General features: G+C 31.4%; 1 protein-coding gene across 16 annotated transcripts in view; it reads right to left on the reverse strand.

The window, feature by feature from the left end:
• Window positions 1-13,839, reverse strand: part of LOC106652724 (plasma membrane calcium-transporting ATPase 3) — a 149,681-nt gene that overhangs the window by 7,566 nt on the left and 128,276 nt on the right. For 9 of the 16 annotated variants that reach the window (XM_014371844.2, XM_023458341.1, XM_014371841.2 and 6 more), the window contains one exon: window positions 1,332-4,131. The exons of 3 other annotated variants lie outside the window; for them this stretch is intronic. In XM_014371844.2, the coding sequence (XP_014227330.1) occupies window positions 3,676-4,131 (456 nt within the window). In that variant the 3' untranslated portion in view covers window positions 1,332-3,675. Of the gene's footprint in view, window positions 1-1,331; window positions 4,132-9,348; window positions 9,538-11,660; window positions 11,730-13,839 lie in introns of those variants that run through there. 4 more of the 16 variants (XR_001339384.2, XM_014371853.2, XR_001339386.2 and 1 more) reach the window with 4 other exon arrangements.

Here is a 13,839-nt window from a genome sequence, read left to right on the forward strand (position 1 = left end):
TATGGCATAATAACATTTAATATTCGGGTACAAACTGCCCTCAAAATATTGAGTTTTCATCGATTTCTATTTCAACACCTATATTGCGCATTATTTTTATATTTTTTATCGTAAAAATTGTCTACACATAGAACGAATCATTTTCCAATTTTTTTAGTAATCAGTTTTAAATTGTTCATAATAGAAAGGACATTAATGTTTGAAATCGTTTTAAATTTATGTTTGAGAGATTCTGAATTTAAAAACGGAAAATTACTCTAATATACATAGTTAATTTTAATTTTTAAAGCTTTATATATTTTGATATTAATAAGCACTAATGAATACAAGAAATATTAGGAGATGGAAGTAAAAAATCAACGATACAATAACCTGTACAAAATTAAAGATTACCTGTTGATGTTCAAATGGACTTAAAAATTATGCTACATCATGAGAAAGAAAAACTTTTATCTTTTTGAGCTTAAATACAGTCAGAAGTTTCAAGAATATTTTTCATTTTAAATTGGAAAAAAATTTCAAACTGTGCGCAGTTTATTATCAACTATCAATTTTTGTTGCTTTTGCTCTGCACAGTACTTAAAATTAGGATACAATAGTAAGAGATTTAGCAGATAATATAAATAAAAGCGATAATGATTAATCGGCAATAAAAACAATAGTAATAATTAGTATTAATAAGATGACTTAAATAATAAAAACTTACATTGAAAAATTGGGTCCTCATGATATCCATGAAATTGTAGTTGAGAATATTATTATAGTAACAATGACAAATCAAATTCATTTTAAAAAAGCATTCAAAAACAACAAATAATAAAAACAAATATAAAACGTAGGGTCTCAGAGTATCATTTGTAATGAACTGCGCTATAAAAAAATCAGTGCAATGTTTAGTAGAGTAAAAAAAAAGATCAATATTATAAGGGTCCATAAGCTCTTACTCAGGTCTTCGTTTATTTTTTTTTCTAGCATATACAGTTCATAATGGCTAAGTCTCTACTTAAAAATTATGAATTTGCATGTCTATCGCTTCGTCCACTTGAAATCAATTGAGGACAATTAATCGTCGTAGTCTCGATTAATAAGCTCCTAAGTACATTTTATTCCTTTCATGTATAAACACAATGATAACAGATAACCAATAAAAAAGGAACATGCATTTTTTCAATATTTATATATATTTTTTGATATATATATAAAAGAGAATCTTTTTGGCAATTAGTGAAAATTTATTTTCCAATTTTTCAACATTATCAACAAATTTTCACCAACAATTACATGAATAAACTTTAAAAAATTATAAATTATAAAATTTGTACGTTATTTAGTATAATTTTATCATTAAAATCTGTCATATTTTCATAACCTATATATTAATTGCCCATTCATTAAAGCAAAACCTTAAACTATCAAATAACTCTCTTAGATTCACTTTTATGGAGTTGTTAAAAATTAACCAAAATTACATCTATATAATAGTAAAAATATACTTAACATACGATTTTTTATTATATAATAACAAGCAATAGAGCAAGATAAGCGAGATAATACAAATAGGGTCAAACATAAATCAATGATTACATTATATGGATACAACTGATTAAAATGATACAAAAAAACACTTCAAGTAAATGACACAAATAATGAAAAAGAAAACATGGATAAAAAAGCAAAGGACAAAAACAATATCCTCAATTGTCGTCCGACTTATTCTCGAGAGCGTTCCACCTAAATAATTCGAATATATCATTAAGTGAAGTTAGCGAGACAAAAAATACGGATCAGTTAAGTACACCGTACTGCTTTCCTTAAATGTTAGATAGATTGCTTTTACGTTTTTGCCACGACATTGCCGACAAAGAGTTGAATTTAGTCCAACAAGCGGTTAATTTTTCAAGTCTAATGTCACAATGCCGATTATATTTAGATACGCGTTTATACATAAAGAGTATTTTTAATGTTATCGTCATTCTCGATGATTATATCGATGATTATATATTTTTATATATTTTTTATTCTTGTAATAAAATTAGTTTAATCATATGCAGTCTAGTAATAATTATTAGTCGTTGAGAGAAACATTTCAACGCATTTATATTTGTTAACTGATCGGAAAAAGATGCTAAAAGTGTTTTACTTTTTATATAATTGTGTAAGTATATATAAATATATAGAGGCACGAAAATAGTAAGTCTTATTTGATTGATTTTGTTTTTCATATTTTTTTGCGTATTTCGTTAATCATACGAAAGCACAGCAGAGGATTAACCGGAGCTACTTGTTCTTAGGTCAATTTATAATTAATAATAATGCCTTTATACAGATATTATAAGTAACGAACGTGTACGTAAAATAATTCAAGGTCCGATTGTATCGAGCCGATTGTCAGAATGTTCAATTCAATTTTCTACTATAAATAAACATAAAAAGTATTCAACTGTATACGAGAATAACTAGTTGGAAATAAAACCACGGATAATTTCGCAGTGGCGCCACAAAACTGAGCAAAAATGCCAAGACGATTCACGCAAAATTTGTGGCACGTGTACGTGGACACTGAGGAGGGCGAGGAAATTCGATCGGTACGTGGGAAGGATCGTGTCGTTAAAAAAGTTCAAGGACGTCTCGGTACAGGGGTGGTTGTCATTTTGGCTCTTTTACACAATTTCGCACAGAACTGGAAATTATTTCCTCCGCAGTTATCAAACGTATGGTATAAACGATGAACGGATGAAGTACCCAAACATCATGCAATAGATGAACGTCGATGACGATTTTCGACAAGTACGTGTTGGTAACGTTAACGTGTACAATCGTTCGTGTGTTTGTGTGGATGTTTGCTGTCCGACAAAAGGGACATGAGAAGAGAGAGAGATAAATAAGAGAGAAAGAGAGAAAGAGAGAGAGAGGGTGAGAAAGAGAGAGAGAGAGAGATTCAAATACACTAAAAGTACAAGCACAGTACTACTCTGCATTCATGATAGTTTCATATAGCTAATTCTTAAAATCCAACCGCCGAAACACAATGATGCGAGTTGTAATCAGTCGAGTACTATAACAATAACTATGACCATTCAACAAAATTACAGATGACGAGATTTCGTTATTTCGGCAATCGTTTAAACGGTATAATCAACAGGTATAAATATATACATTGTACAAGAGATGACCAGAGTAGCAAGATTATGAGAGATATAGTTTCGTTTCATTCAGTATACGTCTACGTGAGTAGAGATAGATATACATTTATAAATATAATGATTTGTCTGTATGTTATGTATATATGTATTCGTAGAGGCACTAGATACACAGCTTAATTATAAATGTAAAATGACGTGGAGAGGGTTGCGTCTAAGAAACCAAGACTAACCTGGAGTGTTTCTTATTACTTTTTTTTTTGGTAATGAATTGATTCTGTCTGTCGTTGGTTTTTGGAAAGAGATGATACAGAAACAGGTAGCAGAGAAAGAGATATTATACATATAACGTATATATACGCAAGGATTTGATTTAGTTTTTCATTAACCATTTGAAAGACAAACAGTGAGTAAGTTTTTTTTTTCACGAGATAAACTACGGGAAAAAAATGTATGTCGAGATACGTTAACGTGTGTCTACTTTAGAAAAAAAACGAGACGAGACGTTTTGAGTTATAATCGTCCTCAATAATTTTTAGATACAAGTCTCGTGGACGAATTTAGGCAGTTCCGGGATTACAAGATTGTTAGCGCTCGATCTTAGCGAATTGTTAGTCGCGTCCTCTTGCTGGGGCGGCGACTGCGCCTGCCGCCCGTTGTTCTGATGCCGATGATTATGATTAACGGTGCCCGGCACGTAAAGCAACAGCGGCGAGGACGCGCCCTTCGCGCCGTCGATATCGGCGTTGTTCGCCGTCGTCGTTGCCGTCTGCTGCTGCTGATGCTGCTGATGCTGATGCTGATGCTGTTGCTGCTGTCGTAGGCGCTCCTGCTTATTGGCCCCCTGTGCGTCCGCATCGATATACATGAAGTCTGATAAGGGCTTGGGCCCGGTGTGGCTACGCGAGCTGCGCAAGCTGTGCAAACTATGGACGGAGCGACGCTCCTCTAGGTCTTCCAATGTCGATCTGAACGCTCGGATTACCCGAAGCTGTAACGAGAAGAGAGCACAAAGCGGGCCCACGTGGATTGGTTGTTTAATTTGTTTGATTTTTGTTTGATTTTTGTTTTTTTAAATTTTTTTTTACACTTCTAGGTGAAAGTATATAAGGGGGGGAGGGACATGTCACACAGATGAGACAGATATATAGATAGGGTATATAAGAGAGACAGAGAGAGAGAGAGAGAGAAGTATATATTTGAGTAAGACACAGTGACACAGAGAGTAATTCAGACTTATACGTAAGGTATTGAAGTACAGAAGAGGATAGATCGAAAGTATCGTGTATTAATATCGTGATAGACTTTATTTTTTTTGGTATTGGCAGCGAAGAGAGGAAGTGATGAAGTTTACCGCAATACCGAGAAAACGAGTGAAAGGCCGACAAAACATTTTTTCCTACTTCGAGTGTAGCCTCTTTAGTTTGTTTGGAAAACTCCCCTTTCTTTTTAAGGACGAGAGTTTCCCGGCTATATATATCCTATCTTCGACGTGATTTTTTTTTATTTTATGGCAGTATAACTGTAATGAATTTCGCTTGTTGGTTCGAGTTGTTTCTTTAAAGCTCTCGTCGAATGATATGCGTATTTTTCTATAATGTGATTGCTTATGCGGCACTAAATTCAAAAAAAAAAAAAAAGAAAATAATATCGATGTAATTTTTTGACATTACATAACTCGTAATCCAGTTATAGTATGGATCTACGATTCTCTGCACAAACAGCGAATGTCGACCGTGTAATCTTTTAGCGGCGAGGTAAAAAAAAAACAACAACATTAGCCATCCGTCATTTGTCGATGACTTGTTAATCTGTCAATAAATCTATTATTGATTATAATTTTTTCATTAGCTGGTCGACATGCACAGTGCATAAGATTTCAGCAATAAAATAAAACAGGCGCTTTTTTTAATAAGTGCGGATTGCATTGGTGTAGTATATAATAATAATAATAATAATAATAATAATAATAATAAAAATAATAATAATCATAAAGGGGAGCGAGGAGTCGCAAAATTATTATAAGGAAAAAAACGTAAAAATCCGTTAGGTCACTGGCACAAATACGTACCTATTTTTTGTTCACTTAATGATGGACACTGCCGTCTTACGTACTGTATTGAGTTATATTGATTTGTAGACACACACACACACATAGTCCAGCATTGAGAGACGAGCCACTCCCAATCGGTTCGAGGACTTTGCGTCTTCCAGATTCAACAACTGGATGCACGATGGCGAGTTGCTCAATTCTTTGCGAGTAACGATATTTGTTGCACGAATATCTCGACGCACTGAACGTAAAAGATTATCGACCGATGTACTGATATTTTCTTAACATATTTGGCACAGTGAATAAAAAAAATGTAAGCTTTGCGGTCGAGCTTTTTTTTTTAAATCCATTGAATCCTTGATTAGGAGTAACTCATTCTCGCCGCTGTGCTTGGTGTAAACCTATTTCAAGTATTTAAGCATAATAAATTATTCTAATTTTCACGATTTTATTGATCGTGCAAAAGTAGCATACACGTCATGCAATATAAGTAAATATATTATTATTTTTTCTAACACGTATATAACCATAATTTTTGTAATTAATACTTAATTTCTAGTTTAAACCTTGTATTATTATTTGATATTATGATATATAGTTCCACTGATCTATCATAATTTTACTTATATTATCAATTCCATGAATCTGTATGGAAGTTTTGTATGATATAATGGTCCGCAACAGTCCTGAACCGAGTTACATTTTTTTTGCTAAAGTTTTTGGGGTAATAGTTTCATGATTCAAGTACAACCATGATACCTGTTTTATCATTTTTGTTCAAGACAAATAAGTAATAAAGAAAAAGAATTAGAAAAGATTGATAGAAAAAGACCTGTTTTTTTAGTATTATTGTATTATAAGAGATATAATAAATAATATATTTTGTTAGAAACTACAAAGATTACCTGAACTTTGAGCAATTGGTTTTAAATATTTTTCTCATATAGTATTGTTTACGAACTCGAAGTAACGACTTATCAACTGTAAAATGTAGTCGAAATGAAAAATAGTAAATTCTGAAACTTATACATTATTTTTTTTTCTTTTATGAGAATATTTATGAACAGAACTTTGTTATAAATTTTATATAAATGGACAATAAAAAAAATTGAATTTTATTTTTATGAAAAATAGATGAATAGAATGATGTTAATAAATGAAAACATTTAGAAAAAGTAGTTAAACTAACACACAACAAATAGATCATGAAATTCTTTCATTTTTTAGTGCGCATTATTAAATAGGTGCATTAGTTTAGAAAAAGTGGTAAAAGAAAAAACATTTTCACAGTGGTGTAAAACACAGAAGATAGTAATTTTTTGTTATATATTCTCAATAATGAAATGTAATATTTATAGAGGAAAATTGTTTTCGATTTGAAAAATATATTTTAATTTTTTTATTAAACAAAATTAGCTTTGAAAATTTTTTTTGTTTTTTTTTGAAAATTGAGTATTAAAAAAATAGTCACAATTATTGCGCGAGCGCATAAACACATTGCACATTGAGTTATTGATAACAGAATAAAAATTTAAATTGAGAACAAAATTAAGTGCAAACACTTATGACTTGAGTTGCAAATATGAGGTAAAAAAATATCGTAACGTGACGTTATAAAAAGTCCGTTAATTCTTTCTTATTTCATGTAACCCATTGACGAATTCAGCTAACAAAAAGAGACACTATATATATGCACTTCCTTTTTATAACTGCAAGACACTTGGGTTAAGAAATTGCTTCATATGTAAATCGAGCACCCACAATATTTTCCTAACATTAATTCACACAGCTAACACCGACGGCTGAACGTTCAGATGAATAATAATAATAAAAACATTCAAATATGAAAATTGACGCTATGCTATAAGCAACTGGGCACATTCATTTAAACGAATATATAGAGAAACGAAAGAGAAGTTGGCAAAATCGAGCGGCCCCAAATGTCGAGATTCCGGCAGTTTAATTGCGTCGTTTGCCCGGACTTCGGAGCTTTAAGCCTACATTACACACCTCCCTTGTTCCACCTCGGGATATATAACTATATGATTTACGATAGACGATATCGCGCTCGCTATATATGCACGTATGCACTTGCCACACGTGCGATCTATCGATATGTGTGCATGTCGCGCGCGAGAACGTATCTTGCGCTCGACCTGTTCTCGATATATACCGAAATTGTACGTAAGCGCAATGTACTATTGTCTTTCTCCGCTATTCCTGAGCACCACATCCCATTTCGCCACCCGACAGTTGGAAAAATTTCTTATGCGGTATTATGAGCCACGCCACTCTGAGCATCGAAGGGATATTATTTAGTTGCGCATTCGGCGAATGAGCGGCTGCCATTGAAAAAAATTTGAAAAAAAAAAAAGAAATATATTGCGATGAGTCGAGGTACGAAAACAAAAGTATAACTGCTAGAAAAGCAACTCAATAATGGGCGCTTTCTTTGGTCGCAAAAACGTTAATTGTTTAACAGACAAGAGAAATAAAAGTATATTGTAAAATACACAAATCAGACACAGTCGTATACCTAGATAAAATAAATTCAACTAGATTATATAAGTGAGCGGTGATGAAATTATTTTACGCTAAAACAATGTAATATAATAATGATAATTATAAAACATTCAAACAAAATCGTCAAGAAAAAACTCTGAGCACGGTTGCAGTGCTTTTTGGCAACATGATTCTGACGTTAGTTGTTATCATCCACAAGATATGTTTAATAAAAAAATTTGCACTACTCAAACTTTTGAACGTTTTTTTTTTTGTTTCTCTCAAGATAATAAACAAAGGATTTTCAAACGATCATCTGTTTTATTTGCCATTCAATTTTTAGCACTGGGATAAAAACGTATGATGGTGGAATTGGCGAGGACGGTAGAGGCTCTTTTTGTGAGTAAAAATCAGATCCAACAAAATGGTAGCTGGTATGTAGATAGAAGGTTTAAAATATAAAACTGGGAATTAAAAAAAATATATATAATCACTGCAAGAGCGCCAAAAATAAGAGAAAAACAAACGAACGAGAATACATATGGTAATAATGAACATGGACGTATGGTTGAAATTGCGCGAGCAGATCGGCCATACAATTGATTTATTTTGTTCCAGCGCAGGCATGCACAGAACGCAAACAGCTAAGAAAACACTGCATATACATATCAATCAATTATTAATTTGAAAAAAAAATGTATAAAAAATGGTAAGATTATAAATATTGTAAAAATCACAACAGGCCAATCATAAATATGATGAGTAGCAGATTACAGATAAAAACTGGAGTAGTAATCAGATAAGAGAGTAATTTTGAAGGGTTTGTCAGATGAAGTTTGAGGAGGAACGATAATAATTGATTATTGTGTAGTAAGAATTTTCGGTAAGAAACAGTTGGGTAAGTGAGGTAAGTTGGCTTTTTCATTCTGATAGTCAATTGCTAAACACTCAATTTTGGGCAAAAAGTTCAGTATCGACACACGCAGCGCATACGATACTTTGACATCAGCTAAAAAAAAGGACTACCGCAGGTTGACGGTCGTACAAGTTCATTTCGTTTTTCGAATCCAATGCTTTTCAGGGGAAATTTTTCATTTTTTTTTTCCAAATAGAAACACAATAATTTTGACGATTGCTGAATGCTTTCGTGTTCCGACCGTCACACCTAATAAGCTAGACAGAAAACACATCGGTGCAATAAACCATCATGTTTCACGTTACGACAAAAATGTACATATAAATACACGTTAGAGAGAAAAATGCGGAGTAATGTACAATAAATGAATTGTTAAGATTAAGAAAAAGTCATGGCCAAATCATGTAGCATTATTGTAGAAAAGGAAATTTTGTGACAGATTATGGTTACAAAATCAGTTACACGTCACCATTTTTTTTTTTTTTTTTTGTTAAAAATCAAGATCTTGAATCGTCAAAAGTGATAAAATGGCGTTTATGAAGCTTTATAAACGCAATTTGGCCCGATCTGACCTCAAAAAGATTCAATAACATGTGAATAATATTAAAAAACACGTAAGATTGGCATAATAAATTGACATATCAAAACGACAGACGATCATATGCTTGCACATAATAGTGATAAAGTAACTTGTTAATAAACATATTGTCGTGTATGTAAAATATGATGTGTGTATCGTAATGGTTTTCTTTTCATTATTTTAATTTTTTTTTTTTTTAATTTTCGTTTTCTGTTTTTTTTTTCTGAATTCTTGCTTTTGGTTAGAGGGCTACGTACTTGTTTGTACTGCGACAGGATTGTCTGGCGGCGAATTAAGTAAGACTGCCACCACTTTATACCTCAGTCTCTCGAATGGGTTCCACTGGCTAACAAAACGATAAATTGGATTATCAATCAAGTCTATCATCAAGCTCAAGTCACGTTTAATTAATTAACGATGCAATGAAACAATTATAATCATCACCATTCCTCGAAATGTGTTGCGAGACAAAACCGCGTAACAAAAAAATAATGTTTCTTTTTTCATTCTAATGCATGGCACTTTTCCGATTAAAACGTCAACGATGAAGTCGCTTCGTTTGTCCTGCGATTGATAATGTGATTGTACATTTTCTATAATTGAACAGTTACTCTGCGAATGTAATTTTTAATTTCTTTTTTTTTGTACAAAAATTGATGACATTGCTTAATTTTGTTACCAATTTGAGATAAAAAGATAGTATAATATGTACAAGTCAAAGTTAAAATGGTTAGAATTGATAGCAAAGGTATTTACTCGTCGTCAGAAAGGACGAAAGATATATATATATATATAATAGTAATTTGAGAAATTGAATAAAGTAAGTGAAAAATAGTTGACTTATGTCAATTGTAGAGAAAAGATCTTCAACAAACATAAGCGACTGTGATGATAATGCGTATACTCGCGATAAACACATTCATACGATTGAAATATATAATTTAGTTTTTTTTTACAAAAAGAAAAGTTATGTACAGCGTTAAACTCAAGACTTTGTTCACAATCGACAAAGGACAAAAAATTTTACGTCTCCATCCATTGTCGTGGAAAAACCTCATCTCTCATCTTTTCACGAAAAGTCATGCGTTAAAAAGAAGCGCGAGACACGACAGAAAGAATGTCTCTCGCGTCGCTCACGTGAAAAGATACAGATTTGCGGCGTCAAACTTGAAAAAAAAACTAATATTCTTTTACATAAAGTTGTATAATATATGAAATAATAAACATTATGTAACACATATCGTAAGCACATTAATGTATACTTATATACATGAGCAATTGGCATATAATACATGGCAACGTATGTGTACAATAGCGTTAGTCGTTAGAAGAAAAAAAAATTCGTAAAATGGAGATGTCACAATAACACACTGCGTTCTCCGCGTTGCGTGAAAATTGCACAGAATATTGATATTTTGAAATTTTTTGAAAATATGAGATATCTGATCAACGGCCCATTTACTCAATGAAAAATGACACGTTGAAATCATGAAAGAAACGCATGTACTATAAATGAAACCAATGCGAAAATTAAGAAAAGACATCGATAATGGCCGAACGCGAAGATCATCGTGTGCACGTGTGAATAAGTCAATGAATTGTGAATATCTCCAATTTCGCTACATCAAACACACCGCTGCTATATTATATCATATATATGTATATAACGTAACACATTCATTTATTTATATGATGATAGTAATAAAAAAGAAAATAATTCTTCATTCGTTTTACTTATTTTTATACACGAAACGAGGCATATGTATATATATATTTCAGCGCCAATTTTTTCGCGCTTGCATGCATGCAACATATCATCGAGTAAGTTTGAGAATAAAAAGAAAATAAACTCACATTTAGTAAATTCATAAGTTATAAATGCTGCAAAATTATATAGTTCCAGGGGAAAAAAATTGTGACAATAAAAAAAGCGTGAAAACGTAATAAAAAAATAAGAAAATAATATTCGGGATCGGATTTTATTGGATAAGTTGTCACGAGCCAGGGCGAAATGAAAAACTTGAGTGGCCTCGTAAAAAGCGGTAATATCGCATACGACATTTAAATAAAAAAAAATTATAAACAAGTTGAGAAGAGTCTTCTTTTTTTTCATATACCAAAAAATGCAGTGTATAAAAAGACTTAAAGTGTCAAATAAAAAAAAATAATTTAGAGAGGCAGAAGTGATTTATATTTATATCAAAGAAAAATATAATTCGGAATCGAGATAAAAAATTTGCGTGTTCTTCAAGGCGCGACGCAAAGTAAAATAAAAAATTGGAAAATATATAGAGATTAATAGGAAAACAAATCAATATACGTTCCATTTAAATAGGCAAAAATTAAATGATAATAATAATAATAAGTAAAATAAAATAAATATAAGAAACATAAAAACCAAGATTAATTATAAGTAATATTAATAGACGGCCAAACAATGCGGAAAATTGGAGAGACTTGCGGACTAACCATATAGTAATCCTGAGAGGGGGATCTGCCTGTCACAGATACATTCTGCACCAGAGTTCTATTGCTCGTCTGAAAGTAGGTTACACATTCAATTTGATATGATTAGCTTATGCTAGCCGTCGTTGTGTTTCTGCTTTCTCACTTAAGATTATTGTTTTTTTTTCTTATTTTGTATAAAAAAAAAATATCCTCAATGAATGTTTCTGAATAAATCTTATATGAATAAAAAAAAAGGTAAATCATATTATTGATAATTAACGCACTCACGCAACTTTGCCCATTCATGCGTGTAGAATTCCAACACTGTTGCTTCTCTCGCATGTCCATCGGACATTCCTTTCTTTTCGGTATATGATATAATTAATAATAATAGGAACATAATAAACGCGCTACGCACTTCCGGTTAATCGATTTCCAATCGGCTTTTTAATGTTTGCTATTTGAACAAATTTCTCATAAGTCTCAAAAGTGCTAATATATGTGCATGCGCAATTGGACCATAATAAAATAATCACAATACTTCTTTATTTGTTCATGCAAATATAATGGACTTTTACGCTCAATTATTGAAATGAAAAAGAAAAAATTATCGAAGAAATTCTTTGCGTTCTTCGAAGTTTTAAATTGTGCTAAATCTCGATAGCATGAAGTTAAGTAATTATAATTTAACCTCAATTTTATACACTCACTTGATACCAAAAAAAAAGTGTAAAAAAAGAAAGCATTTTAAAATAATAGACAGACATATGAATACTTTATACTCAACGTTAAAATACTGATATCTATTTATATAAAAGTTCATCTATTTAAGCATTTCATGTAATCGAAAGTATATAATTTTACATAAATAACATTAAAAATATAGAATAGAAAAACAGGTAGAAGATAATGAAAGATAGACAGAGAAACTGGTTGAGGACTGTGTGGACCATTTCTACTTGGTTCTTAATTAGCTCCTCTTGTCAATTGAACGTGCGTTGTTCAAGACCGAAAATTCGCACTTTACTGTATTACTTTTATCTATATTTTAAAATAATCATGCGTTATTTTTTTTTATCATACACAAAGTTTCAAATCATACTTGACTTTAAAACTTCGAAAGAATCTTGTTTAATTACGTTTAACAGCAAATAATTGTTTATAAGCTAGTTTTTTAAACTCATCGATTTACGCAGTGCCCACGAATATTCCTGACGCTGTACGTATAAAACATTTAATTTCTGAATTTTGCTGCAAAAATAACTATTAATTGCTTCAAATTGTATTAAAATTTTGTTTCTCAAAATTCCAATAAGAAGCTTTTTGAAAAGTATGTAAAAACCAAACATAATTTGTCCATTAGTGAGGGAGGCTCGTGCGCACGAGTAACATTATTAATATAATAACTTTGTCTACATACTCTATTTCGAGCTTATTGATTTCTTCACATCGCTGGATGAACTCTCATTAATATATATTATATCATTTGCTTTAATTCATTTTTTTTATATAATATGCTACATAAGTAAAATAAAATAACTTTCTCAGAATAGTAAATTATTTACAAACATATAGAAATTCGTGTAAATAAGATAGAGCGCGGAAAAGTAAGGTCTTGAAAAAAGTAATTGTTGCCGGAAGTGCGATTTCACACATAAAAATATTGAAGTAAAAGTAATCTATCATTCAGAATTGCACTAAAAGTAATAACAAAGTCATGACAAATGCTCTTTCTACTGATAAAAAATGTATTGTAGTACTTTTTAGATTTTCTGAAAAGACCGCGGAAATATTTTGATTCAAAAGAGAGGATTGTATCTTACATATTTATAAATAAATAGAAAATAATGTAAAAGACTGCTTCGTGATTGGCGAGGTACGTGCCACTAACTTGACAATTAATCTTTCATTATACCCGGGATTTTTCCTGCACTCTTATTATTTTCTTTTTCTTTTTCTTACGATAATCGCATGATTTTTATTCGCGATATTATCGCCGTGTCAGAAAAACAGTGAAAAATCTTCCCGCAGAAACTCCTGATGAATCAGTTAAATATTGCGTTTCAATAGACACGAATAAAAAAAAATAGAAAAATCATTTCAATCGAGTCTGACTTTTTCATAAATTTGAATAACATTGCAAGGTTACGTTAAATCTTTCAGGAATTCCTAAACGAGAAATCGTGCAAACCTCGTTCAT

The sequence above is a fragment of the Trichogramma pretiosum genome, unplaced genomic scaffold (genome assembly GCF_000599845.2).
Source record: "Trichogramma pretiosum strain Unisexual culture from Peru unplaced genomic scaffold, Tpre_2.0 scaffold117, whole genome shotgun sequence".
Taxonomy (NCBI): Eukaryota; Metazoa; Arthropoda; class Insecta; order Hymenoptera; family Trichogrammatidae; genus Trichogramma; species Trichogramma pretiosum.